At 38.5% G+C, this 26,653-nt stretch overlaps 1 protein-coding gene across 1 annotated transcript in view; it reads left to right on the top strand.

Moving 5' to 3' along the window:
* LOC139442018 (NAD-dependent protein deacetylase sirtuin-2-like) overlaps positions 1-22,551 on the top strand; it is a 44,353-nt gene extending 21,802 nt beyond the window's left edge. The window contains exons 11-16 of the mRNA XM_071222770.1: positions 275-340; positions 1,146-1,201; positions 12,325-12,401; positions 13,610-13,664; positions 16,852-16,989; positions 20,334-22,551. Coding sequence (XP_071078871.1) covers positions 275-340; positions 1,146-1,201; positions 12,325-12,401; positions 13,610-13,664; positions 16,852-16,989; positions 20,334-20,435 — 494 coding nt within the window. The 3' untranslated portion in view covers positions 20,436-22,551. The remainder of the gene's footprint in view (positions 1-274; positions 341-1,145; positions 1,202-12,324; positions 12,402-13,609; positions 13,665-16,851; positions 16,990-20,333) is intronic.
* Positions 22,552-26,653: the final 4,102 nt, after the last annotated feature.

Here is a 26,653-nt window from a genome sequence, read left to right as displayed (position 1 = left end):
CCTGGAAAGAATGCAAGAGCCCTTTATTTTTTATTATAAAATGTCAATTTTTTCATGACTCTCCCCAAATATGTGTACTATTTTTTATGACCCTCCCCGAGAGACTTCATATTTTTGGGCGACCCTCATCTGAGATCCCCACTCCCCCTATAACAAATGACCAGCCCCTAAGTTAAGTTGATAATGATGCCAGGGTTTGAATGACTGGTAAGACAAAACATAAATATTCAGTTAATTTAAGTTGTTCTAAAATGTTCTTGTATGCCTGATACAGAGAAGATATTTGCCGAGGAGACACCCACCTGTGATGCTGAGGGCTGTGCTGGACTGGTCAAACCAGGTATGTGGTCACAACTGGTCAGTAGTTGGATCACCTGAACCATGTCATGTCTGTCTGAAACCTTCACATCTCCTGAAACTCCAGGGTTTATAATGGTGAACCTTGCTTGTATTATTCTGGTTTAAACGTGGCCGTGATCAAAGTTGTTGTTTAAAAAATATTCCATTTCCATCTCTGTGATTGCTGCCGCTATTCACAGATCTGAGGACATCCCCTTTTGGGTCACGTCAGAACAACCTTTCATACGACCAGAGCGTTGTTTACCAGATCGGAAAAGTGACACCTGGAAACCCGAAAAGGTTACAGACTGTACGACCGATTCCGTCAAAATCATCGGGTTTTTTTATTTAAAACTTTTTTTCTATTTTAAGGCAGTCTGTGTATATATTAAGTCTTTGAAAGGCATTTAGAAGTGATACACATAAGGAAGAGAATTTATGAATTTAAACTTCTTTATTATGAGGAACACAACGTTTCGGAGTATATACTTACTCCTTCATCAGGTGAAATGGAGTAAGCATATGCTCTGAAAAGTTGGGTTCCTCATAATAAAGAAGTTGACATCCATAAATTCTCTTCCTTATGTGTATATATTAACTAGCCATGGGTTTAATTTTTTTAAAGCATGAATGTTTGGCAGTCTGTGTATATGGTGTATTTTTATATCAAGTCAAGAAAGGAACACAGCGCTTTCTTTTGTCTGTAGGTGCTAGGGGACACTCGTGTGATGGGAGGTAGGTTGTTTGGTACTGAGATGGCGAGGATGAACATCTAATAAAAAAATTCATGGTGCTTTTTGTTGTAGATATTGTTTTCTTTGGTGAAAAGTTGCCTGACAGATTCTTCAGCTGTGTTAAAGAGGTAAGTATCACCTTGTTACAACATGCATACCGTATTCGACGTAATAAGCGCCCACGCCAATATTTATTAATATATTAGCTAGTGAACAATCCCAATCAGCACCCCTTCCGATTGGTCAATGTACTAAAGACTTATTTATTCATGTATAATACGCACTCGTGTGTTATATGCATCCTTAATTATGGGCAGTTAAAAATATATATGTCGTATTTTAATATTTCAGGCTGTCAGCATAAACCACGAAATTTATCTTTCAACTCTTTTCACCAAAATATTATCCTAATAAGAGCCCCCTATTTCTAATTTTGAGAGCGCCCTGGGTGCTTATTACGTCGAATATGGTAGTCAATACTTCAAGGACTTTCATACACTATCTTAAATACTGTAAATCTTGAAATTAATGCGTGTCCAAATTAATAAGACTGCTGACCCCTAGCCAAAAATGCGACTGAGTATCAATGTGACCCCACCCCATCCCCTGTGGAATGATACATATCCTTACTTTAATCCAATCAAACAGCAAATAGGAGCACTTATTAGTACTGAGTAAAGCACTTCCGTAAAAACAATAAACAGTGTTTTCCTGACAACAAGACACAGTTTATATGTATATTCTGTTGACTAGCATGAGGGAAGTTTAAAGGCAATAAAATAGTTGAACCAACAACAGTTCACTGATTGGTATTCGGAGAAGGTGTCAACAAACTTGAAGGCAGATGATAAGACAAAGGCTGTAGATCTGAGGAGTGTTGTGAAGCCTATCGGTGCGCGTTGGATCGTGTCGGCCTTTGACGAAGTGTTGCATGGGTGGCATCTGTCTGGACTGCTGGTGTATTCCCCTAATATTTTTATCAAAAGACACAAAGGGTTCCTTGATGGAACCAGCAGACCTCCAGATTTGCTGAGTATTTGCATAAAATAGCCACAACGAATCTCTATTACCCAGTTAATTGGTTGATTGTGTACAAATACACAAGAAAGATCATTAAGCCAATGGTATAATGACACTGTGCGTAATTCCTGAATGTAGCCGTTTCTGATTGCATAAGCTGTACGTCTTTACAGAGGTTTATTGACTATCAGATGCAGGTATCATGTGTACATGGACTGCAGTGAATAAGGCACAAAAGTGTTACATCTCGCTTATTGTAACTTAGACATGTATCACTCTTGTCAGATTATGCAATATGTGACAATATGTGACAATATGTGACACACTAGGGGCATCGCAGATCCAATTACAAGTCAACAACATGTTTATTAAAGGTTCACTCAAAGATTTGACCCAATGCAGTAAAAACATTAAATGACCAAAGAAAGCAATGAACACCCAAAGTGAATGATATCAGGAGAGTTAGTACTCCATGGGTCAAAGCATGATCCGGAGCCCTGAACCAGATACGTTTACTGACATGGAGCTGGGTCATACATTCACTGATGTGTAGCTGGGTAATACATTCACTGATGTGTAGCTGGGTAATACATTCACTGATGTGTAGCTGGGTAATACATTCACTGATGTGCAGCTGGGTAATACATTCACTGATGTGTAGCTGGGTAATACATTCACTGATGTGTAGCTGGGTAATACATTTACTGATGTGTAGCTGGGTAATACATTCACTGATGTGTAGCTGGTCAATACATTCACTGATGTGTAGCTGAGTAATACATTCACTGATGTGTAGCTGGGTAATACATTCACTGATGTGTAGCTGGGTAATACATTCACTGATGTGTTGCTGAGTAATACATTCACTGATGTGTAGCTGGGTAATACATTCACTGATGTGTAGCTGGGTAATACATTCACTGATGTGTAGCTGGGTAATACATTCACTGATGTGTAGCTGGGTAATACATTTACTGATGTGTAGCTGGGTAATACATTCACTGATGTGTAGCTGGTCAATACATTCACTGATGTGTAGCTGAGTAATACATTCACTGATGTGTAGCTGGGTAATACATTCACTGATGTGTAGCTGGTCAATACATTCACTGATGTGTAGCTGAGTAATACATTCACTGATGTGTAGCTGGTCAATACATTTACTGATGTGTAGCTGGGTAATACATTCACTGATGTGTAGCTGGTCAATACATTCACTGATGTGCAGCTGGGTAATACATTCACTGATGTGTAGCTGGGTAATACATTCACTGATGTGTAGCTGGGTAATACATTCACTGATGTGTAGCTGGTCAATACATTCACTGATGTGCAGCTGGGTAATACATTCACTGATGTGTAGCTGGGTAATACATTCACTGATGTGTAGCTGGGTAATACATTCACTGATGTGTAGCTGGGTAATACATTCACTGATGTGTAGCTGGGTAATACATTCACTGATGTGTAGCTGAGTAATACATTCACTGATGTGTAGCTGGGTAATACATTCACTGATGTGTAGCTGGGTAATACATTCACTGATGTGTAGCTGGGTAATACATTCACTGATGTGTAGCTGGGTAATACATTCACTGATGTGTAGCTGGGTAATACATTCACTAAAGTGTAGCTTGGTTATAAGCTTTCACTGGTGTGTAGCTGGGTAATACATTCACTGATGTGTAGCTGGGTAATACATTCACTGATGTGTAGCTGGGTAATACATTCACTGATGTGTAGCTGAGTAATACATTCACTGATGTGTAGCTGGGTAATACATTCACTGATGTGTAGCTGGGTAATACATTCACTGATGTGTAGCTGGGTAATACATTCACTGATGTGTAGCTGAGTAATACATTCACTGATGTGTAGCTGGGTAATACATTCACTGATGTGTAGCTGGGTAATACATTCACTGATGTGTAGCTGGGTAATATATTCACTGATGTGTAGCTGGGTAATACATTCACTGATGTGGAGCTGGTAATACATTCACTGATGTGTAGCTGGGTAATATATTCACTGATGTGTAGCTGGGTAATACATTCACTGATGTGCAGCTGGGTAATACATTCACTGATGTGTAGCTGGGTAATACATTCACTGATGTGTAGCTGGGTAATACATTCACTGATGTGTAGCTGAGTAATACATTCACTGATGTGTAGCTGGGTAATACATTCACTGATGTGTAGCTGGTAATACATTCACTGATGTGTAGCTGGGTCATACATTCACTGATGTGTAGCTGGGTAATACATTCACTGATGTGTAGCTGGGTAATACATTCACTGATGTGTAGCTGGTAATACATTCACTGATGTGTAGCTGAGTAATACATTCACTGATGTGTAGCTGGGTAATACATTCACTGATGTGTAGCTGGTAATACATTCACTGATGTGTAGCTGGGTAATACATTCACTGATGTGGAGCTGGGTAATACATTCACTGATGTGTAGCTGGGTAATACATTCACTGATGTGTAGCTGGGTAATACATTCACTGATGTGTAGCTGGGTAATACATTCACTGATGTGTAGCTGGGTAATACATTCACTGATGTGTAGCTGGGTAATACATTCACTGATGTGTAGCTGGGTAATATATTCAATGATGTGTAGCTGGGTAATACATTCACTGATGTGGAGCTGGGTAATACATTCACTGATGTGTAGCTGGGTAATACATTCACTGATGTGTAGCTGGGTAATACATTCACTGATGTGTAGCTGGGTAATACATTCACTGATGTGTAGCTGGGTAATACATTCACTGATGTGTAGCTGGTAATACATTCACTGATGTGTAGCTGGGTAATACATTCACTGATGTGTAGCTGGTCAATACATTCACTGATGTGTAGCTGAGTAATACATTCACTGATGTGTAGCTGGGTAATACATTCACTGATGTGTAGCTGGGTAATACATTCACTGATGTGTAGCTGGGTAATACATTCACTGATGTGCAGCTGGGTAATACATTCACTGATGTGCAGCTGAGTAATACATTCACTGATGTGTAGCTGGGTAATACATTCACTGATGTGTAGCTGGGTAATACATTCACTGATGTGTAGCTGGTCAATACATTCACTGATGTGTAGCTGAGTAATACATTCACTGATGTGTAGCTGAGTAATACATTCACTGATGTGTAGCTGGGTAATACATTCACTGATGTGCAGCTGAGTAATACATTCACTGATGTGTAGCTAGTAATACATTCACTGATGTGTAGCTAGTAATACATTCACTGATGTGTAGCTGAGTAATACATTCACTGATGTGTAGCTGAGTAATACATTCACTGATGTGTAGCTGGGTAATATATTCACTGATGTGTAGCTGGGTAATACATTCACTGATGTGTAGCTGGGTAATACATTCACTGATGTGCAGCTGGGTAATACATTCACTGATGTGCAGCTGAGTAATACATTCACTGATGTGTAGCTGAGTAATACATTCACTGATATGTAGCTGGGTAATACATTCACTGATGTGTAGCTGGGTAATACATTCACTGATGTGTAGCTGGGTAATACATTCACTGATGTGTAGCTGGTCAATACATTCACTGATGTGTAGCTAGGTAATACATTCACTGATGTGTAGCTGGGTAATACATTCACTGATGTGTAGCTGGGTAATACATTCACTGATGTGTAGCTGGGTAATACATTCACTGATGTGTAGCTGGGTAATACATTCACTGATGTGCAGCTGAGTAATACATTCACTGATGTGTAGCTGTGTAATACATTCACTGATGTGTAGCTGGGTAATACATTCACTGATGTGTAGCTGGTAATACATTCACTGATGTGTAGCTGGGTAATACATTCACTGATGTGTAGCTGGGTAATACATTCACTGATGTGTAGCTGGGTAATACATTCACTGATGTGTAGCTGGTCAATACATTCACTGATGTGTAGCTGAGTAATACATTCACTGATGTGTAGCTGGGTAATACATTCACTGATGTGTAGCTGGGTAATACATTCACTGATGTGTAGCTGGGTAATACATTCACTGATGTGCAGCTGGGTAATACATTCACTGATGTGCAGCTGAGTAATACATTCACTGATGTGTAGCTGGGTAATACATTCACTGATGTGTAGCTGGGTAATACATTCACTGATGTGTAGCTGGTCAATACATTCACTGATGTGTAGCTGAGTAATACATTCACTGATGTGTAGCTGAGTAATACATTCACTGATGTGTAGCTGGGTAATACATTCACTGATGTGCAGCTGAGTAATACATTCACTGATGTGTAGCTAGTAATACATTCACTGATGTGTAGCTAGTAATACATTCACTGATGTGTAGCTGAGTAATACATTCACTGATGTGTAGCTGAGTAATACATTCACTGATGTGTAGCTGGGTAATATATTCACTGATGTGTAGCTGGGTAATACATTCACTGATGTGTAGCTGGGTAATACATTCACTGATGTGCAGCTGGGTAATACATTCACTGATGTGCAGCTGAGTAATACATTCACTGATGTGTAGCTGAGTAATACATTCACTGATATGTAGCTGGGTAATACATTCACTGATGTGTAGCTGGGTAATACATTCACTGATGTGTAGCTGGGTAATACATTCACTGATGTGTAGCTGGTCAATACATTCACTGATGTGTAGCTAGGTAATACATTCACTGATGTGTAGCTGGGTAATACATTCACTGATGTGTAGCTGGGTAATACATTCACTGATGTGTAGCTGGGTAATACATTCACTGATGTGTAGCTGGGTAATACATTCACTGATGTGCAGCTGAGTAATACATTCACTGATGTGTAGCTGTGTAATACATTCACTGATGTGTAGCTGGGTAATACATTCACTGATGTGTAGCTGGTAATACATCCACTGATGTGTAGCTGGGTAATACATTCACTGATGTGCAGCTGAGTAATACATTCACTGATGTGTAGCTAGTAATACATTCACTGATGTGTAGCTGGGTAATACATTCACTGATGTGCAGCTGAGTAATACATTCACTGATGTGTAGCTGGGTAATACATTCACTGATGTGTAGCTGGGTAATACATTCACTGATGTGTAGCTGGGTAATACATTCACTGATGTGTAGCTGGGTAATACATTCACTGATGTGTAGCTGAGTAATACATTCACTAATGTGTAGCTGGGTAATACATTCACTGATGTGTAGCTGGGTAATACATTCACTGATGTGTAGCTGGGTAATACATTCACTGATGTGCAGCTGAGTAATACATTCACTGATGTGTAGCCGGGTAATACATTCACTGATGTGTAGCTGGGTAATACATTCACTGATGTGTAGCTGGTCAATACATTCACTGATGTGTAGCTGGGTAATACATTCACTGATGTGTAGCTGGGTAATACATTCACTGATGTGTAGCTGGGTAATACATTCACTGATGTGTAGCTGAGTAATACATTCACTGATGTGTAGCTGAGTAATACATTCACTGATGTGTAGCTGGGTAATACATTCACTGATGTGTAGCTAGTAATACATTCACTGATGTGTAGCTGGGTAATACATTCACTGATGTGTAGCTGGTAATACATTCACTGATGTGTAGCTGGTAATACATTCACTGATGTGTAGCTGGTAATACATTCACTGATGTGTAGCTGGGTAATACATTCACTGATGTGTAGCTGGGTAATACATTCACTGATGTGTAGCTGGGTAATACATTCACTGACATGGAGCTGGGTAATACATTCACTGATGTGTAGCTGAGTAATACATTCACTGATGTGTAGCTGAGTAATACATTCACTGATGTGTAGCTGGGTAATACATTCACTGATGTGTAGCTAGTAATACATTCACTGATGTGTAGCTGGGTAATACATTCACTGATGTGTAGCTGGTAATACATTCACTGATGTGTAGCTGGTAATACATTCACTGATGTGTAGCTGGTAATACATTCACTGATGTGTAGCTGGGTAATACATTCACTGATGTGTAGCTGGGTAATACATTCACTGATGTGTAGCTGAGTAATACATTCACTGATGTGTAGCTGGGTAATACATTCACTGATGTGTAGCTGGGTAATACATTCACTGATGTGTAGCTGGGTAATACATTTACTGATGTGTAGCTGGGTAATACATTCACTGATGTGTAGCTGGGTAATACATTCACTGATGTGTAGCTGAGTAATACATTCACTGATGTGTAGCTGGTAATACATTCACTGATGTGTAGCTGGGTAATACATTCACTGATGTGTAGCTGGGTAATACATTCACTGATGTGTAGCTGGGTAATACATTCACTGATGTGTAGCTGGGTAATACATTTACTGATGTGTAGCTGGGTAATACATTCACTGATGTGTAGCTGGGTAATACATTCACTGATGTGTAGCTGAGTAATACATTCACTGATGTGTAGCTGGTAATACATTCACTGATGTGTAGCTGGTCAATACATTCACTGATGTGTAGCTGGGTAATACATTCACTGATGTGTAGCTGGGTAATACATTCACTGATGTGTAGCTGGGTAATACATTCACTGATGTGTAGCTGGTAATACATTCACTGATGTGTAGCTGGGTAATACATTCACTGATGTGTAGCTGGGTAATACATTAACTGATGTGTAGCTGAGTAATACATTCACTGATGTGTAGCTGGGTAATACATTCACTGATGTGGAGCTGGGTAATACATTCACTGATGTGTAGCTGGGTAATACATTCACTGATGTGTAGCTGGGTAATACATTCACTGATGTGTAGCTGGGTAATACATTCACTGATGTGTAGCTGGGTAATACATTCACTGATGTGTAGCTGGGTAATACATTCACTGATGTGTAGCTGGGTAATACATTCACTGATGTGTAGCTGGGTAATACATTCACTGATGTGTAGCTGAGTAATACATTCACTGATGTGGAGCTGGGTAATACATTCACTGATGTGTAGCTGGGTAATACATTCACTGATGTGTAGCTGGGTAATACATTCACTGATGTGTAGCTGGGTAATACATTCACTGATGTGTAGCTGAGTAATACATTCACTGATGTGTAGCTGAGTAATACATTCACTGATGTGCAGCTGGGTAATACATTCACTGATGTGTAGCTGAGTAATACATTCACTGATGTGTAGCTGGGTAATACATTCACTGATGTGTAGCTGGGTAATACATTCACTGATGTGTAGCTGGGTAATACATTCACTGATGTGTAGCTGGGTAATACATTCACTGATGTGTAGCTGGGTAATACATTCACTGATGTGTAGCTGAGTAATACATTCACTGATGTGTAGCTGGGTAATACATTCACTGATGTGTAGCTGGGTAATACATTCACTGATGTGTAGCTGAGTAATACATTCACTGATGTGTAGCTGGGTAATACATTCACTGATGTGTAGCTGGTAATACATTCACTGATGTGTAGCTGGTAATACATTCACTGATGTGTAGCTGAGTAATACATTCACTGATGTGTAGCTGGGTAATACATTCACTGATGTGTAGCTGGTAATACATTCACTGATGTGTAGCTGGGTAATACATTCACTGATGTGTAGCTGAGTAATACATTCACTGATGTGGAGCTGGGTAATACATTCACTGATGTGTAGCTGGTAATACATTCACTGATGTGTAGCTGGATAATACATTCACTGATGTGCAGCTGAGTAATACATTCACTGATGTGTAGCTGGTAATACATTCACATATCTAGCTGGTAATACATTCACTGATGTGTAGCTGGTAATACATTCACTGATGTGTAGCTGGGTAATACATTCACTGATGTGTAGCTGGTCAATACATTCACTGATGTGCAGCTGAGTAATACATTCACTGATGTGTAGCTGGGTAATACATTCACTGATGTGTAGCTGGGTAATACATTCACTGATGTGTAGCTGGGTAATACATTCACTGATGTGTAGCTGGGTAATACATTCACTGATGTGTAGCTGGGTAATACATTCACTGATGTGTAGCTGGTCAATACATTCACTGATGTGTAGCTAGTAATACATTCACTGATGTGCAGCTGAGTAATACATTCACTGATGTCTAGCTGGGTAATACATTCACTGATGTGTAGCTGGGTCATACATTCACTGATGTGTAGCTGGTAATACATTCACTGATGTGTAGCTGGTCAATACATTCACTGATGTGTAGCTGGTCAATACATTCACTGATGTGCAGCTGGTAATACATTCACTGATGTGTAGCTGGTAATACATTCACTGATGTGTAGCTGGTAATACATTCACTGATGTGTAGCTGGTAATACATTCACTGATGTGTAGCTGGTAATACATTCACTGATGTGCAGCTGGTAATACATTCACTGATGTGTAGCTGGTAATACATTCACTGATGTGTAGCTGGTCAATACATTCACTGATGTGCAGCTGAGTAATACATTCACTGATGTGCAGCTGGTAATACATTCACTGATGTGTAGCTGGTAATACATTCACTGATGTGTAGCTGGTCAATACATTCACTGATGTGCAGCTGAGTAATACATTCACTGATGTGTAGCTGGGTAATACATTCACTGATGTGTAGCTGGGTAATACATTCACTGATGTGTAGCTGGGTAATACATTCACTGATGTGTAGCTGGTCAATACATTCACTGATGTGCAGCTGAGTAATACATTCACTGATGTGTAGCTGGGTAATACATTCACTGATGTGGAGCTGGGTAATACATTCACTGATGTGTAGCTGGGTAATACATTCACTGATGTGTAGCTGGGTCATACATTCACTGATGTGTAGCTGGGTAATACATTCACTGATGTGTAGCTGGGTAATACATTCACTGAAGTGTAGCTGAGTAATACATTCACTGATGTGTAGCTGGGTAATACATTCACTGATGTGTAGCTGGGTAATACATTCACTGAAGTGTAGCTGGGTAATACATTCACTGATGTGCAGCTGAGTAATACATTCACTGATGTGTAGCTGGGTAATACATTTACTGATGTGTAGCTGGTAATACATTCACTGATGTGTAGCTGGTAATACATTCACTGATGTGTAGCTGGGTAATACATTCACTGATGTGTAGCTGGGTCATACATTCACTGATGTGTAGCTGGGTAATACATTCACTGATGTGCAGCTGAGTAATACATTCACTGATGTGTAGCTGGGTAATACATTCACTGATGTGTAGCTGGGTCATACATTCACTGATGTGTAGCTGGGTAATACATTCACTGATGTGTAGCTGGTCAATACATTCACTGATGTGTAGCTGGGTAATACATTCACTGATGTGCAGCTGAGTAATACATTCACTGATGTGTAGCTGAGTAATACATTCACTGATGTGTAGCTGGGTAATACATTCACTGATGTGTAGCTGGGTCATACATTCACTGATGTGTAGCTGGGTAATACATTCACTGATGTGTAGCTGGGTAATACATTCACTGAAGTGTAGCTGAGTAATACATTCACTGATGTGTAGCTGGGTAATACATTCACTGATGTGTAGCTGGGTCATACATTCACTGATGTGTAGCTGGGTAATACATTCACTGATGTGTAGCTGGTCAATACATTCACTGATGTGCAGCTGAGTAATACATTCACTGATGTGTAGCTGAGTAATACATTCACTGATGTGTAGCTGGGTAATACATTCACTGATGTGTAGCTGGGTAATACATTCACTGATGTGTAGCTGGTCAATACATTCACTGATGTGTAGCTGGTCAATACATTCACTGATGTGTAGCTGAGTAATACATTCACTGATGTGTAGCTGGGTAATACATTCACTGATGTGTAGCTGGGTAATACATTCACTGATGTGTAGCTGGGTAATACATTCACTGATGTGTAGCTGGTAATACATTCACTGATGTGTAGCTGGGTAATACATTCACTGATGTGTAGCTGGGTCATACATTCACTGATGTGTAGCTGGGTAATACATTCACTGATGTGTAGCTGGGTAATACATTCACTGATGTGTAGCTGAGTAATACATTCACTGATGTGTAGCTGGGTAATACATTCACTGATGTGTAGCTGGGTAATACATTCACTGAAGTGTAGCTTGGTTATAAGCTTTCACTGGTGTGTAGCTGGGTAATACATTCACTGAAGTGTAGCTTGGTTATAAGCTTTCCCTGCTGGGTAATAAGCTTGTATCTATCTGTTTCCAGGACTTTGAAAAGTGTGATTTACTCATCATCCTCGGAACATCTCTGTCAGTGCAGCCATTTGCAAGTCTGACTGGACGGTAAGTGAGTGAATGAGTATAGTTTTACGCCGCTTTAGCAATATTCCAGCAGTATCAAGGCAGAGATACTGGCTTCACATGGTGTACTAATGCGGTGAATCAAACCTGGTGTGACGAGCAACTGCTTTTACCACTAGGCCACATCATTGCCCCTGAAAGTAAGTAAATGAAAGAGCGATTTCACACAACAATTTAACAAATTGTTTTGGTCCACATTTCATCATGTTTTATATGGATTTAAAAAGGTGACAAATGGAAATCTTCAATTTTCACTCCAAAGAAGCCCTTTGGCTCTCGCTAAACAAAGATCTGAGGACATCCCAGTAGGGGTCACGTCAGAACGACCTTTCATCTGACCAATCAGAGCATCGCTTACCAGATCATGAAGGTGACAGTCGGAATGTGATTTCTAATCATGCAATCTTGAAAACTTTAACACAGGGTATTCGGAACAATAGTTACGGGCTTAACGACTGAATTAATACAATGTAGACCATCTACTAGCCCCTCCAGAATGTTCTTTTGTTCAGGTTTCAAATTTTTGATCGAGAATTTGTCAAAATATGTTTCGAAGCGTAGTCGCCAATTTGAAATTAGTGCCGTAAAGTACGAGAAAGCTGCCTTCTGATTGGCTAATTTCGACTTCTTGTCAGTCATTCCATTGGTCGGTCAAAGTTAGTGCAAGGTCGGTCTGACGTGACCCGTAATGGGATGTCCTCAGATCTTTATTTAGCTGTAGCAAGAACTGAGATCTGATTTTAATGAGCTTGTAGTGTCCTGTTTTGGAATGACCAGGACAGATTATGCTTTTTTGTTGTTTAACATGTGAAACAGGGAAAACAACATTTATATCTCTACAGCCTCTTGTATTCAATGCCTGCAAATGATAATGTCTTTCCAGGACTCAATGGCATTAAGTCTGTATGTTAATGAAAATATTGTCTAAGTTACCACAGTTCGAGTTGCATCCCTTAGGTTTGTTGGAAATCTTTGATCATGAGTTTGAATCCCAAATTTGCCCTGATTATGCTTCATGGTTTGTCAGCACCATTTCTGAGCTTGTGGATTCAATCAGAATTGATAATTGGTAAGACCTACATCACTTCGGGCTTCCTCCTACATTAAGTTGGGACAATGTGATATGATTGGAATACTATTCAACTGTTCAAAGCATGTTAAATAAAATTAACTTACTGTTCATATTTCAGAGTGCCGACAAAAACACCACGCTTGTACATCAACCTGGATAAGGGAAACACAGACGTAAGACTCCAGAATTTCTCGTTATGCTAGAGAACACTTGTAGACAAAGCTGCCCGGCAGCTCAGAAAACAGCCTTCTGTTCCGGAAATGGTTTGAGTTATTCTAGTCTTTAAGTAAGATACCAGCACTTAATCATAGCATGAGACCGCCTCAGTGGTCTAGTGGGAGAGCGTCTGCCAGGAGAGCGGAAGGTCCGGGGTTCGATCCCCGGCTGCGTCATACCAAAAGACGTTAAAAGATGGTACTTGTTGTTACCCTGTTTGGCGCTCAGCATTAAGGGGCTATAACAAGGACTAGTCGGCTCGACTAGTGTCTCAGTGGGCTAGCACTATAAATCGGCATCAGTCCGGTCTAGTACAAGCAGCCAACACACACACACACGTGCATGCACATCGCTATATAAGTGCAATAATCTTGGACGCGACGTTAAACCCAATTTCATCTCACATCACATCATAAATGTAGTGTGATAAATGGACTAAAAATTAAAAATATATAACTTCTTTTGGTGGATATTTTATCAGACTATTTAGGAGCTATTTACAATGTGTTATGAGTCTGTAGTAGCCTACGGAATCTCAACTCCAGATATAGGAGCATGTTGGCTATTACAAACCCTTTAGGGATTGAGTAATACACTTTGTCATAGAGCCCTACTTACAGCCGTTGTATGGTCATCATATAATGAAAATGTGTCCAGCTGATTTCTCTTTCCAGCTTATTTTCGGGAGAATTATACACATTAATCTTTAACTTTTCAGCATAGAGGAAATACAATTGAAATTGTAAATTATCAAGACTAGGAATGTTTTTTATCATCCAAAACTGGCTCCCGCAGGAGATATCGCTTGGATAAGATAAAGCGATATCTATAGTGTAGATATCGCTGCAATGAAATTACATCACAATGCTTTGCAGACCATTGTGACGTCACTGGTTACCATGACGTCACAATCAAATGACATCACTAATGGCTCTGCTACTGAAGCTGTTAGCAGTACTTTTTACACTGAAGACACTGCTAATTACTGTCTACAAATTGAAAATGTTGGAAGAATGATTTTGGATGATATATAAAATATCAGCCTCTTGTCTTTTGATATCTAATATATCAACGCTCATTGATAAAAGTGGCAAAAATCCTCGGCAAGCCTCAGAATTTTCCCACTTTTATCAACTCGTGTTGATATATTTGATATCAAAAGACACTCGGGTGAGATTCTCTACATCACAAACTTTACATTTTCATTTACAAAAACATTCATTTCCTGTTTGTTCACTTGAAGAAATACAATGTAGTTTGTAACTACACTTCACAATCTTTCCAGATAAAGAACATCAACACGTCATCTCTTATTCTTTTAATTTCTTTTTTGGAAACACTTATTGACAAGACTCCAGTTGAACCAAACGTTAGGACGATTGCTTTAAAAAACGCAAAAGCAGACCATTACAATACAATACAAGGAAATAATCTCGCAACAGAAGTTAATTTGAGCTCTAGAAGTTCTTGTCATTTATTATCTAGGTATATTTACTGTGTGTTTATGCCTCTTATCTTGAAGTTCCTTTTTGAACTTAATATTACTTCCGTAACAACTGTACGACCCCATGGATGATATCCAGACTTCCTACAGAGTAGTCTCCCTTGAGGTAATAAGCGTCAAGCTCCTCACAGCGATAGTCCATTCGCGGAGCTCTCTATACTATCGCTGCCACCAGTCAAAACTCCCCATTGTGAAAGGTGGCCCCAACCATGCTTGGAGTTGAACTCGCAACCGAATGACCGTTATGTTTACAAACATGTGACGACTGTCGTGACGCCGAATACACTTACTGCTGATAAATTACTTTCTTTCTTTGTCAATTTGAATTTCTATTTCATTAAAACTATCATCTTTAATTGATATATTAGGAATGTAAGGGAGAAGTTGGTTGATTTTCCGTTAGTCTGCAATCTTGAACCAATCTGTTTATTAAAACAACAAAGTAAATTCATCTGGAAAACATTGTCAGTCGTAAACCTTTTCAAAATGAAATATGATGGCATTCCCAAAGATATATACAAAAGTATAAACGTTACTACATATGGGGTTAGAGGGCAAATTTCAAGATTCTTGTAATGGCCCCGCCCACACTGGTGGCAGCGATGTTACAGAGAGTGTAACGAAGGTGTCACGCGCTGGGAAGGAGCTTGAATAAGTGTACATACAAAAGTGGAGGTATACCCGGGGACAGCCACATAATAGACAATCTGGCTGCATCAACACTGATCATGGTTGATATTTTGTTACGTAATGACATGCTCACACTGCATCAAATCCGCAGGATCATTTTGCATCAGGGTAAAAGCTTTCCTTCTTTTTAGCTGTGATCGATCTCAATTGAATGGATCGATGCTCATGATATCAATCACTGGATTGTCTGGTTCAGAATCGATTAGTTTACAGACCGCCGTCTTATGGCTGGAATATTGTTGAGTGTTAGCTGTTATTGGACTCAGAACAAGAACTGAAACAATTGTGATGGGTTTAATAACCAAAATTGAAAACACTCTCAAGTATCATTAGCATCGTTTCTCTACACATGCTACTCAGAATATTACAAGTTTTCTGCGCTATATGAATACCCAGTCATTACCTAAATGCCAGTCTTGATATAAGTTCATATCTTATATTTTTATTAAATAAAAAGTTAGACAATCAACATACATGTTATAAAAGTTGGTTGTCCAAGACAAAACAGCCTGTCTCGGACAATCGGGCAGGTGGGTGTTTTACACATGGAAGATATGAGGCAGATGATATAAACAATTGTCTGTAACAATGTAACAAAGATAATGAAGCTTGTGTATGAAGCAGCCATATAATGTCCGAGTCCTGTAATGGGATTCCAACCACGGACCTTCTGATCTGAGGGCGGACGCCTTGTCCACATGACCACAGAGGTTAACCCCGTCAGCAAGCTGACATGGCTAGGGTCAAACTAGATCCAATTGGACATTGTGTACCCATCTCTTGAGACCGGCCACGGGTAGGGTCGGGTGATAGGAGATTGGGTACTTGGGTAGTAAATCTGGACTCGTCCATGCCCTACTGAGTGATCTATCAGAATCGAGTGTTTTCCAAAGCCATGGTAACCAAGTGTGAAAAGTGTCGCCTGTACATCGGACGTGTGATATTTGCAGGTCGATCCCTTCATGATGCTGCTAATGGGTGGTGGCTCCACGCTCAACTTCGATGAGGAGGGCAACTATCGAGATGTCTTCAAGAAAGCCACATGTGATGAAGGCTGCTACAGCCTCTCGGAACTGGTTGGATGGGGGGTGAGTTATGACAACATCTAGCTACCCTGAAGGACAAGCCAAGTCACATTCATCAGGGGTGGTGTGGACTGCAATCTCATTCAAATCAGCTAATAGTGGCAGCAAAGACGACTTGGCCACCCGTGCCCCCAATATGCATAAAGAAATATAAACTAAGTAAACAGTAAAATCATCCAAGGGCAACCCTATCGTCTTGCAGCGGTAAATTGATGAACTAGCGTCATACAATAAGTGCTATTAAAGGATTCATGATCACACGTTGACCTGTCCGTCATTTGTTTCGGTGTCCGTCATTTGTCAATCTTATTAAAATCAGGGCCTAGATTTTCGAAACGATCTTAGCTAGGATAAATCTTAACAACTTACGTTCAAAGATAAGATATCTTAAGGTTAAGATAAGATAGAATTTCTAAACTATCGTAAACCTGTCGCAGATCGTTCAGAGCTACGATACCTATGACTGCGCAGAACTTTATAATATACATGTAAACACATCGCGTACCAAGTCAAGGATGAAAGTAAGGGACGTTATTCTAAATAACAATGACGAGACCTTTGAACGAACAGCATATGCGTTAAGCATTTAACATGCGTGTTCAAGTCTGATGTTAAGTGATGTATACTGTATAAGTTTGTGTTTATGTCAAAAGTCAAGTTTATATTAGTGTAAACACCAACATTATACGTGGAAACACTCAAAACAAAAATTGTTCAGGAAGCAGCGCATCCACAAGCAAGTTTTTATAACAATCTAAGCTTGTTAAGTTTGTTTTGTTATTTATGTATCCAATGTATTTCACGAATTAACCAAGGACTTAAATACAATATCAAGCTTTAAGTATTTAGATGATGATATTATTTTTTATCTATCTAGATCCATAATTCTTTTCAAAATTTAAAAGTGACACTAATTTTCGTTCACAAAGAGAGATAATTTCGGAATTGTCAAGTTATGTTGTCTCATGGAACATGCCACAAGTTAACGTGAACATACATATAATGTAGTCATTTTCTATCCTTTTAAATAAAGTAGAGCTAATAAACTGATTTGTCTGATTTCATTTAAATCTGACTAAGGAACGAAATAATTTGTATTGTGTCAAACCTATTCCAGAACGTAGTTCAATGATGTTTGGCTTGTCTGACAGAATTGCTGAGGATCATTTACTAGTATTTGTCCGCTGACCCTAAACGCTGACTGCTGACCTAAAACATTTTAAAACCGGTTTATTGAATGCAGAGATTATTGTGTTGAAAATGTGTATTTTATATTGATCATTAAATTTTATTCAATAAAGTTTTTTTTCTGCGAACATATATTGGAATTTGCAAACTATGCTACATTTTGACGAGAACCAGAACAAGCATGAGAACCCATTTTCTATTTGATTTGTCGATACGAAAATCTGTGCTTAACTTTTACTGTCAAAATTTCAGTAAATTGTTATATTTAATTGAATACATCTATATGCCGTTAATCATTGTTTTTAAAGAATGCAATTGTTCAACAGACAGTTTTGAATCATTTTTTTATCAAATATTTGTTTTTAAAGATGATATAGATAACATAGGTATTGAATTTAAAACGAAACAAATTACAATTACTTTTGCAAGAAAAGTATTAGATATTGTATACAAATATTTGATCACATGTATTTCCTTGTTAAGTCAAAAATACTACACTGTATAGTTAAAATTCAATTATTAAAACCACCCGTCCCAAAACGATTTTAGATGTAAAAACTTATGCGAAACCTTATGCGTAGATTGATATAATTTTATAAAATGCGGAAATAAAGACTAAAGCATTGACACAAATGCGATCCAAAAAATATAACAGTGGAACTCTGCGCTATATGAAAACTGGAACATTGAGGAAGGTGTCCTGGGCGAATACGAAGGGAAACCACTCTCAACTAGAGTTTGAACTAAGATTAGCTCCCCCTGAAATATGAATGAGGTCACGGTCATTACTGTAGCCTGCCGACATTTTTATCCTTCCCAAAATATCGAAAAGGTATGTTGTTTCACACTTCTTCAGCATAGACTCGGATAGAAATATATTGTAAGCTATTGACTCCACAGTTATGTGGATCGCTGTCGCGATTATGAACATTTTTGACGTGAAATCCTTGATGCGTTCTTCGTGTTTTCGAAGTGTCAATTTGAATCACACAGTTTTACAAAATAAAATGTTAGTGTTTGAACGTAAAGCAGACTAATTGTTTGGCAAAATATCTATGGAAAAGTATGCCGCCATCTTGGATGAAGATAAAATAAACTTACGACAGGTATGGGACTATCTTAGATTTACGACAATCTTAAGATATCTTAGGGCTACGATAGTTTGGAAAACAGGCTACGATAGCCTACGATTTCCTTACGACAAATTTACGATAATTTTAAGGCTACGATCTTTTCGAAAATCTAGGCCCAGATCTCAGTTCTTGCTATCGCTAAACAAAGATCTGAGGACATCCCATTACGGGTCACATCAGAATGACCTTTCATCCGACCAAACAAAGCATCGCTTACCAGATCATGAAAGTGACAGTCAATGTGTTTTCTAATCATGCAACCTCGAAAACGTTAAAACGGGGTATTCCAAACGACAGTTATGGCCCGTATGACTGATTCCATCAAAATGATCATCTATCTCTCGCTTCCATGGGATACACATTTGAACAAAGGAGGCGTTGCACAGTACGTGGGAAGCACTGCCATATATTAGACATTCCGGAATGTTCGTTTGTTCAGTTTTCAAAATTTTAATCGAAATCTGTGTCAACATATTTTTCAAGCATAGTCTGAAATGGAAGTGGCCAGGTTGAAACAAGTGCGGTATAGCTTGAGAAAGCTGCTTTTTCGTTGGCTGATATTGACTTCTTGTTATTTGTTTCAGTTGTTGGTCAAAGTAATTGGATATCCTCAGATCTTTGTTTAGCAACAGCGAGAACTTCAATCTGAATTTAATGAGATTGGTGTGGAGTGGTTTTGGAGTTATTTGATGGTGCCTTGGATAATTTTGACCAAACAATAAATCATAATAAATTTGTTTGAGACCCAATGTCAATGATAATCATGTCTTTGTATCTTTGCACAACAAGTCTGTAGCAACAGTGTTCTGGTTGATTATCAACGGACACAAAGTGGAAATATTCTGGTGAGATTGCCAGCGGGCAGATAGAGATTAGTCGATTCAGGACATATTAGAGTGGCCCAAAAGTATGTTTCTATTCAGATACACATAGTATTATGGGATAGAGTCTGATTAAGGTCCTTGATAAGCCTACAGCATCAAAGCCCACACAATCTCATTCATCGATCTCTCTGATTTTTTGTAGAAGGATCTACGGAAGACAGTGGAAAGTGAACACAAACGACTGGATGCTGAGATTGCCACAGATAAACAAAAAACAAATGCCACCAAGGGAGCATCGAAGTAGTGCAGGTATACTGCCACATCTTGCAGGGGTTCTAGCTCCTTGGCTTATCAGCATCGGAAGAGTATTACTCAGTCATCTAGGTCAAGGTCAGTTCTGTAGCATCGTTGACCTTTCAAAGTCTCATTGTTGTTTGTCAAATATTGAAGTTTTCCAATTCCTTCTTTGATAACTTTCTACAGGAGAAGGAACTGCACCCTAGTCGGGTGGGTACAGAGTAGGACCCGGGTACCCACAGGACTACATGGACTCGTGGTTAGTCACGTGATGAATTGTTTAATGACTAAAATTATCTGGAACTCAATGGTTACTCTACAAGTCATTAATGTTCGCTTTTCGTTCTGACTCTGCACCTATTCCTTCTAATTTTTCATATGGTTGAATATAGATATAACTTGAGTTAACTTCAGTGTATGCATGACCAGATTGTTTAATACAGGTATCTAAATACGTTTTGCCAGGGCTATGCTAAAAATATTCCCAATCAGACATTTTGAGACATCTTCTGAGACCTAGAGTGGGTACCCGGGTAGGGTCGGGTAATAGGGGGCCGGGTACCTGGGTAGTAAATTTGGACTCAGCCCAGCCCTAGCTTCTATCTATGAAATATTACATTGCAAAAATTGACCTGAACTCTTTCTTCAGAAAAGGCTATGCTCATTACAAAGTGTGCTTCTGCAATACTGGTCTTTAAATCCATAACATCTGAAAGCTGCGCTGTGATCGCTCTGATGACCAAGGCCAAGGACAAGTCTTCAAAGACAAACTTGTCAGTTCTGTAGCATCGTTGACCTTTCAAGGTCTCATTGTTGTTTGTCATTTGTTGAAGTTTTCCAGTTCCTTCTTTACTTACTGGAGCTCGAACCAGTGTACATTCTATTGTGAAACTTTATGTGGTATACTGTTTCTGTGTATTGAATATGTTCAAATGTTGATTTCACAGAGAAAAACAAGAATTTGTTATATATTTTATGTCAGTTTTTAATGTCCAGAGCTACAGATAAGCTGCATATTTGCGTAAAATACCCCCCCCCCCCCCCCAAATTCAAAACCCAATTACTTTCAATTACCTTGCGTACAGAAACGCATGCATTAAATGGAAAACGCACGCATAAATACCCAATGAAGTTTTTTCAGCATGTGTTAAACGGATCTAATTTCCGAAACACAATTACGAGCTAATTTACTTTCCGAGTCAAGCCAATATTTAGAACCATTATGTACATCTAAAGCATTATTTCATTTTTTTTTAAATCTCAAAATGCTTGCTCATTTTGGGAAAAACCCAATTGAGTGATGAATAGATGAGTGAAAAAGTATTGTTTACCCAATGAAAAATGAAATAACCCAATTGAAATAGAATCCTTCGAGTGAAAACTCAATTGCTCAAAAAGTTATCTGGAGCTCTGATGTTGAATGCTTGTACTATTTGAAGATAAAAATAACAACGTAATTTGATAAATAAGAACTCGTCCAAAGTCACATGCCTTTGTTCTCAGTATCAATTAAAGACATTTGATTGGTCGGTTCTTTTAGAGCTGTCCTCATCTTCATCAAGCAGAGTTTTTTCACGAGGACCTGTGTGTAACAAAGTTACACAGCTGGGTTTTTTACGTGAAAATACTGCAATTACTAATATATTTTGAAGTATTAAACTTCCAGGGATGTTCGTTGTCGATGAATTTGTTTTGTAGTTCTTTTTAGCTAAATTTAGAGCATCATTATTTAAATATTGATTAATTAGAGTTGTATGTATATTATATTAAAAAATATTTCTCAAGTGCAATGTTCATATTCTTCAAATGTATATATATGTTGTTTGTGTTCAAGGTTGTTTTTGAAAAAAAATGTTTTAGTTGTTTTGAAACATGTTTTACTTATATGAGTTAAATTATTTATTTTATGTTAAAGGAAAAACAGGATTTGTCTTTTTACAATTTGTGTTGTAAATTAGAAAAGTTTACCTGGATAATAACTAACAGTAAAAATACACAAATTTAATTTGGAGTTTTATCACCAAAAATCACTCAATGTCTTTACATAATCTTACCGCAAATGTCAATACTTCATGTGTTTGTATGCACAACATTCCAAATCACTCATAAATACATGTCCGATATCCAGTATCACGCAGGAAACCACTGATTGCTATGACCAATCAGCAGTTAGAGTACATCCGACAAACGGCAATATGTTTTGGCCATCTGCTCTAGACTTTGAGTGAGTATGGTTTTACGCCGCTTTTAGCAATATTCCAGCAATATCACTGCTGGGGACACCAGAAATTGACTTTACACATTGTACCCATGTCGGGAATCGATCCCAGGTCTTTGGCGTGACGGGTGAACGCTTAGCTACCAGGCTACCCCACCGCCCCACTCTTCACTTTGCTTCAATATCAGGCAATGATAGTGTTCGACCAAAGTCCATGCATGGAGCTAGACTCAATTTACATCATGAGTTAAACACAGCCTCATGTCATTGCTTGAGTGAGTGAGTATGATTTTACGCCGCTTTTAGCAATATTCCAGCAATATCACGGCGGGGGACACCAGAAATGGGCTTCACACATTGTACCCATGTCGGGAATCGAACCCGGGTCTTTGGCGTGACGAGCCAACGCTTTAACCACTAGGCTACCCGACCGCCCCTCAGTGCTTGAGGTAAAAAAGACATGCGTCGCTATTACTCCACATATCGGCCGCCTGTATTCATGGCAGATGGAGGACCTTGGCGTGTACAAACCTGTGAGGTATTGGTGAGGTCTTGCTGCTGAAAGTATTGTTTACAATGACTTGTTTCCATGTCTGTGATATGTGTTACCCCTTGCTGACTTTGTTTCCGTACTATGCAAACTCCATCATGGCTCAATCCATGTTCACCGTCTGTGTTACCAATGGTTACAGTGGTAATTGTAATTCATGTTTGACGCAAAATTTAAGAATTCACAATCAGTTTTATAAAGTTAAAAACATAAAATGACTTCTTTGGATTTGTTTTAATCAAAATAATTTCCATTGCATAATCAAAATCGCCAGATTCAAGAAACGTTGAAATTTTTAAAACTACTTCCTTAAGTCAAAATAGATTATAACAGTTTAGAAGCATTTATTCATAAATTATATTCATTATACTTTGCATAGAATTATTAAGGTTACTTATTAAGGTAATAACCCAATTATTATATTGATACCTTAACAATAATAGGTAGACTTTCAATTTGCCAAAAATATTGTTATTTATGATATTAAAAATATGTTTTTCTTTGAATATGATTGGTGTTTGATTTTTAAGAATAAATGTATAGGTTTGAATTAATCTTTCTCCATTTTTAAACAGCAACTAGTTGTCTGATACATCATGTTGGTACGATAACACTGCTCACATCTACATGGATGTACAAACGATCAGACGCACTTCAACTCCGTCATCAACGTCTATGGGTGTGTCCTCTTTTTATGAGCAAAGGAAATCCAAGTGCCAAAATCATTTCAGGGTTTGTAGATTTGAGTAAATCCCTGTCTTGAGTATTTGTGGTAGGAATAGATAATAGTTACACAGCACAATACTGATGTTGATGCTTGTCTGAAATGCAGCCATCTAGGGCTGGGACGGGTAACTCGGGTACCAGAGTCGGGTGGGTACTGAGTAGGACCTGGGTACCCACAGGACTACCCGGACCCGTGGTTAGTCACGGGATATTGTGTTTAATGACAAAAATTGTATCTAGAACTCTATGGTTACACTACTAGTCACTAATGTTCACATTTCTCTCTCACTATGCACCCATTCCTTCTCATTTTTCATATGGTTGAATAAAGATATAACTTAATTCAACTTCAGTGTATGCATGACCATATTGTTTGATACATGTATCTAAATACGTTTGGCAGGGCTAAGCTAAAAAAAATTCCCATTCGGACATTTTGAGCCCTACAGTGGGTACCCGGATTCGGGTAATAGGAGGGTGGGTACCCAGATAGTAAATATGGACTCATCCCAGCCCTACAGCCATCCCTTTGATGTACGTCATAATAAGGAAGGAAGAATGATAGCCCAGGTGTATTTACAGGGTTAAATAAGCTTCTGCTAAGACTTATTTATGAAGGTAGTCAGTCATCAAGTTATACAAAGAAGCTGGAGGACCTGAGGTAACAAATTATGTACATACCTTGAAATTCTCTTTCTACACGGAGTAATAACTAGCAGTTTAAAATCTTGACGGGTAAAATCTTGTTATTCAAACTATTTATTTGAAGTACTGTAAATCTTGAAATTAATGCGTCTCCAAATTAATACGACTGCTGACCCCTTGCCAAAAATGCGACTCGAAAATCAATGTGACTCGCCCACCCAATCCCCAGTGGAACGATACATATCCTTACCTTAATCCAACCTATCCTTAATCCAATCAAACAGCAAATAGCACTGCCTATTAGCGATGAGTAAAGCACTTCCGTAAAAACAATAAACAGTGTTTTCCTAACAACAACACACTGTTTATATGTTTATTCTGCTGACTGGCATAAAGAAAGTTCAAAGGCAATAAAATAATTGAACCAACAACAGTTCACTGATTGGAGAGGTCAGTGTTGCCTAGTTTGACACGAGTGGGTAGAACTCTTGACCCCAGGGTGATAACTGACCGGATGCCTATTGTGCAATTCCTATTCTTTAAATGATGTTTCTATGTACTTGTTACAACTGCTGCTCAATAAACCGTGTTTGTTTTTGTATTCAAGTTGGTATTTCTTCACCAAAGTGTGCAGTGAGACCGTCTTTTGGTGATAGTCATTTTGGAGAAATAAATGCGAAGTTTCATTTAAGGGAACAAAGACCACTCGCATTTTTCGCATTTAAATACAGTATACTGACAAAGCCGACACCCCACCGTGCGTCAAGGAAGTTCCAGGTTAAGGGTGCTGGCACAAATACGCTTCAGTCTAGTATTTCCAAGAAGCAGACCATGGCTGTCCAATTGGCTCCATGCTTGTATCAGAAATAGGACCAAAATGAAATCCTATAGATTGGGGATAAAAACGCAAACATTAAAGATGTCTTTCATAAATGTGTGAGCATCACATGTCACAAGATACGTATCTCATGTTGGTGTTGTTCTCACGTGACTGTAGTGTAGTTGTATAAGAGCAGTAATCTAGTCATTAGACAAAATAGGTCCAGCACATATTCACTGGGCAGACGTAATTCAGAGATTTCAGAAGTACCATATATGATGCATAAGTACCCAGGTTGTGATTTTTAGGGTCACTTGATTGGTTATGCTTCTGAATATGGCATTATACTCTGAAAATGATAAAAACAGCTGACAGGGAACTCTTACTGGTACCTTCATGAGCATGATAAGGCCACTATAAATTATTCGTAACATTTTCATCAACAATTTTCCAAAAGTGAAGCAGGACATTATTTAAAAATATTTTCTTTTTTTTAAACAAACTATTTCACATGTTAACAATAAACCTTGATGGATGAGATTCACATGAAGCATTCATATTTGCTCATATATTAACAGCATAAACCACGAAATTATGATCTTTCCACTTTGGTTTTTTTCTCACCAAAATTATATTCTAATAAGAGCCCTATTTCTAAGTTTGAGAGCCCCCTGGGCGCTTATTACATTGAATACAGTAATATAGTATGGTCAACAGGACACTTGAAATTTTGTTCAGAAATAAATTAATTATACATACTTTTCATACATAGTCATCTTGACACTCAAGTCTTGGATGGACATTTAGAATTTAGAAGAACATGAAGACATGACACTGGATAACAACTTATTTATTGTTCGTAGCCAAGTTTCAGTGCTACTTCTTGTCCCCATCAGGTGAATTCTGAGTTAACACATAGTTAATATCTATGCTGATCTGTTTACACAAGGTAGAAATGTTGTACAAATATAGCAACTCAACAAGGAATTCAAGATGGTTAACCAGAGAGAAACCACACAAGTTCAATGAAAGTAGCCCGGAAACATCGTAACAAAAAATGAAGTCGTCCATCAAAGGTTAATGACTTCAGATCTTGTTCCTGTATTGAAAACAAAATGTATTGACTAGGGGCTTACCAACTAAGTCAACAATATGTGTACTTTAGATAAATCCTGCTACTGACAAGAGATCATTTTATCGTTTGATGTTTGATTTCCAAATCTGGTAGATCAGATCTTGCAGCCCATTAAAGGCTTGCCCACTGAC

The sequence above is a fragment of the Haliotis cracherodii genome, unplaced genomic scaffold (assembly GCF_022045235.1).
Source record: "Haliotis cracherodii isolate W230 unplaced genomic scaffold, xgHalCrac1.p SCAF_5, whole genome shotgun sequence".
In the NCBI taxonomy this organism is placed as follows: Eukaryota; Metazoa; Mollusca; class Gastropoda; order Lepetellida; family Haliotidae; genus Haliotis; species Haliotis cracherodii.
The sequence above is the reverse complement of the archived record's forward strand: the minus strand, read 5'-3'. Positions and strand labels throughout refer to the sequence as shown.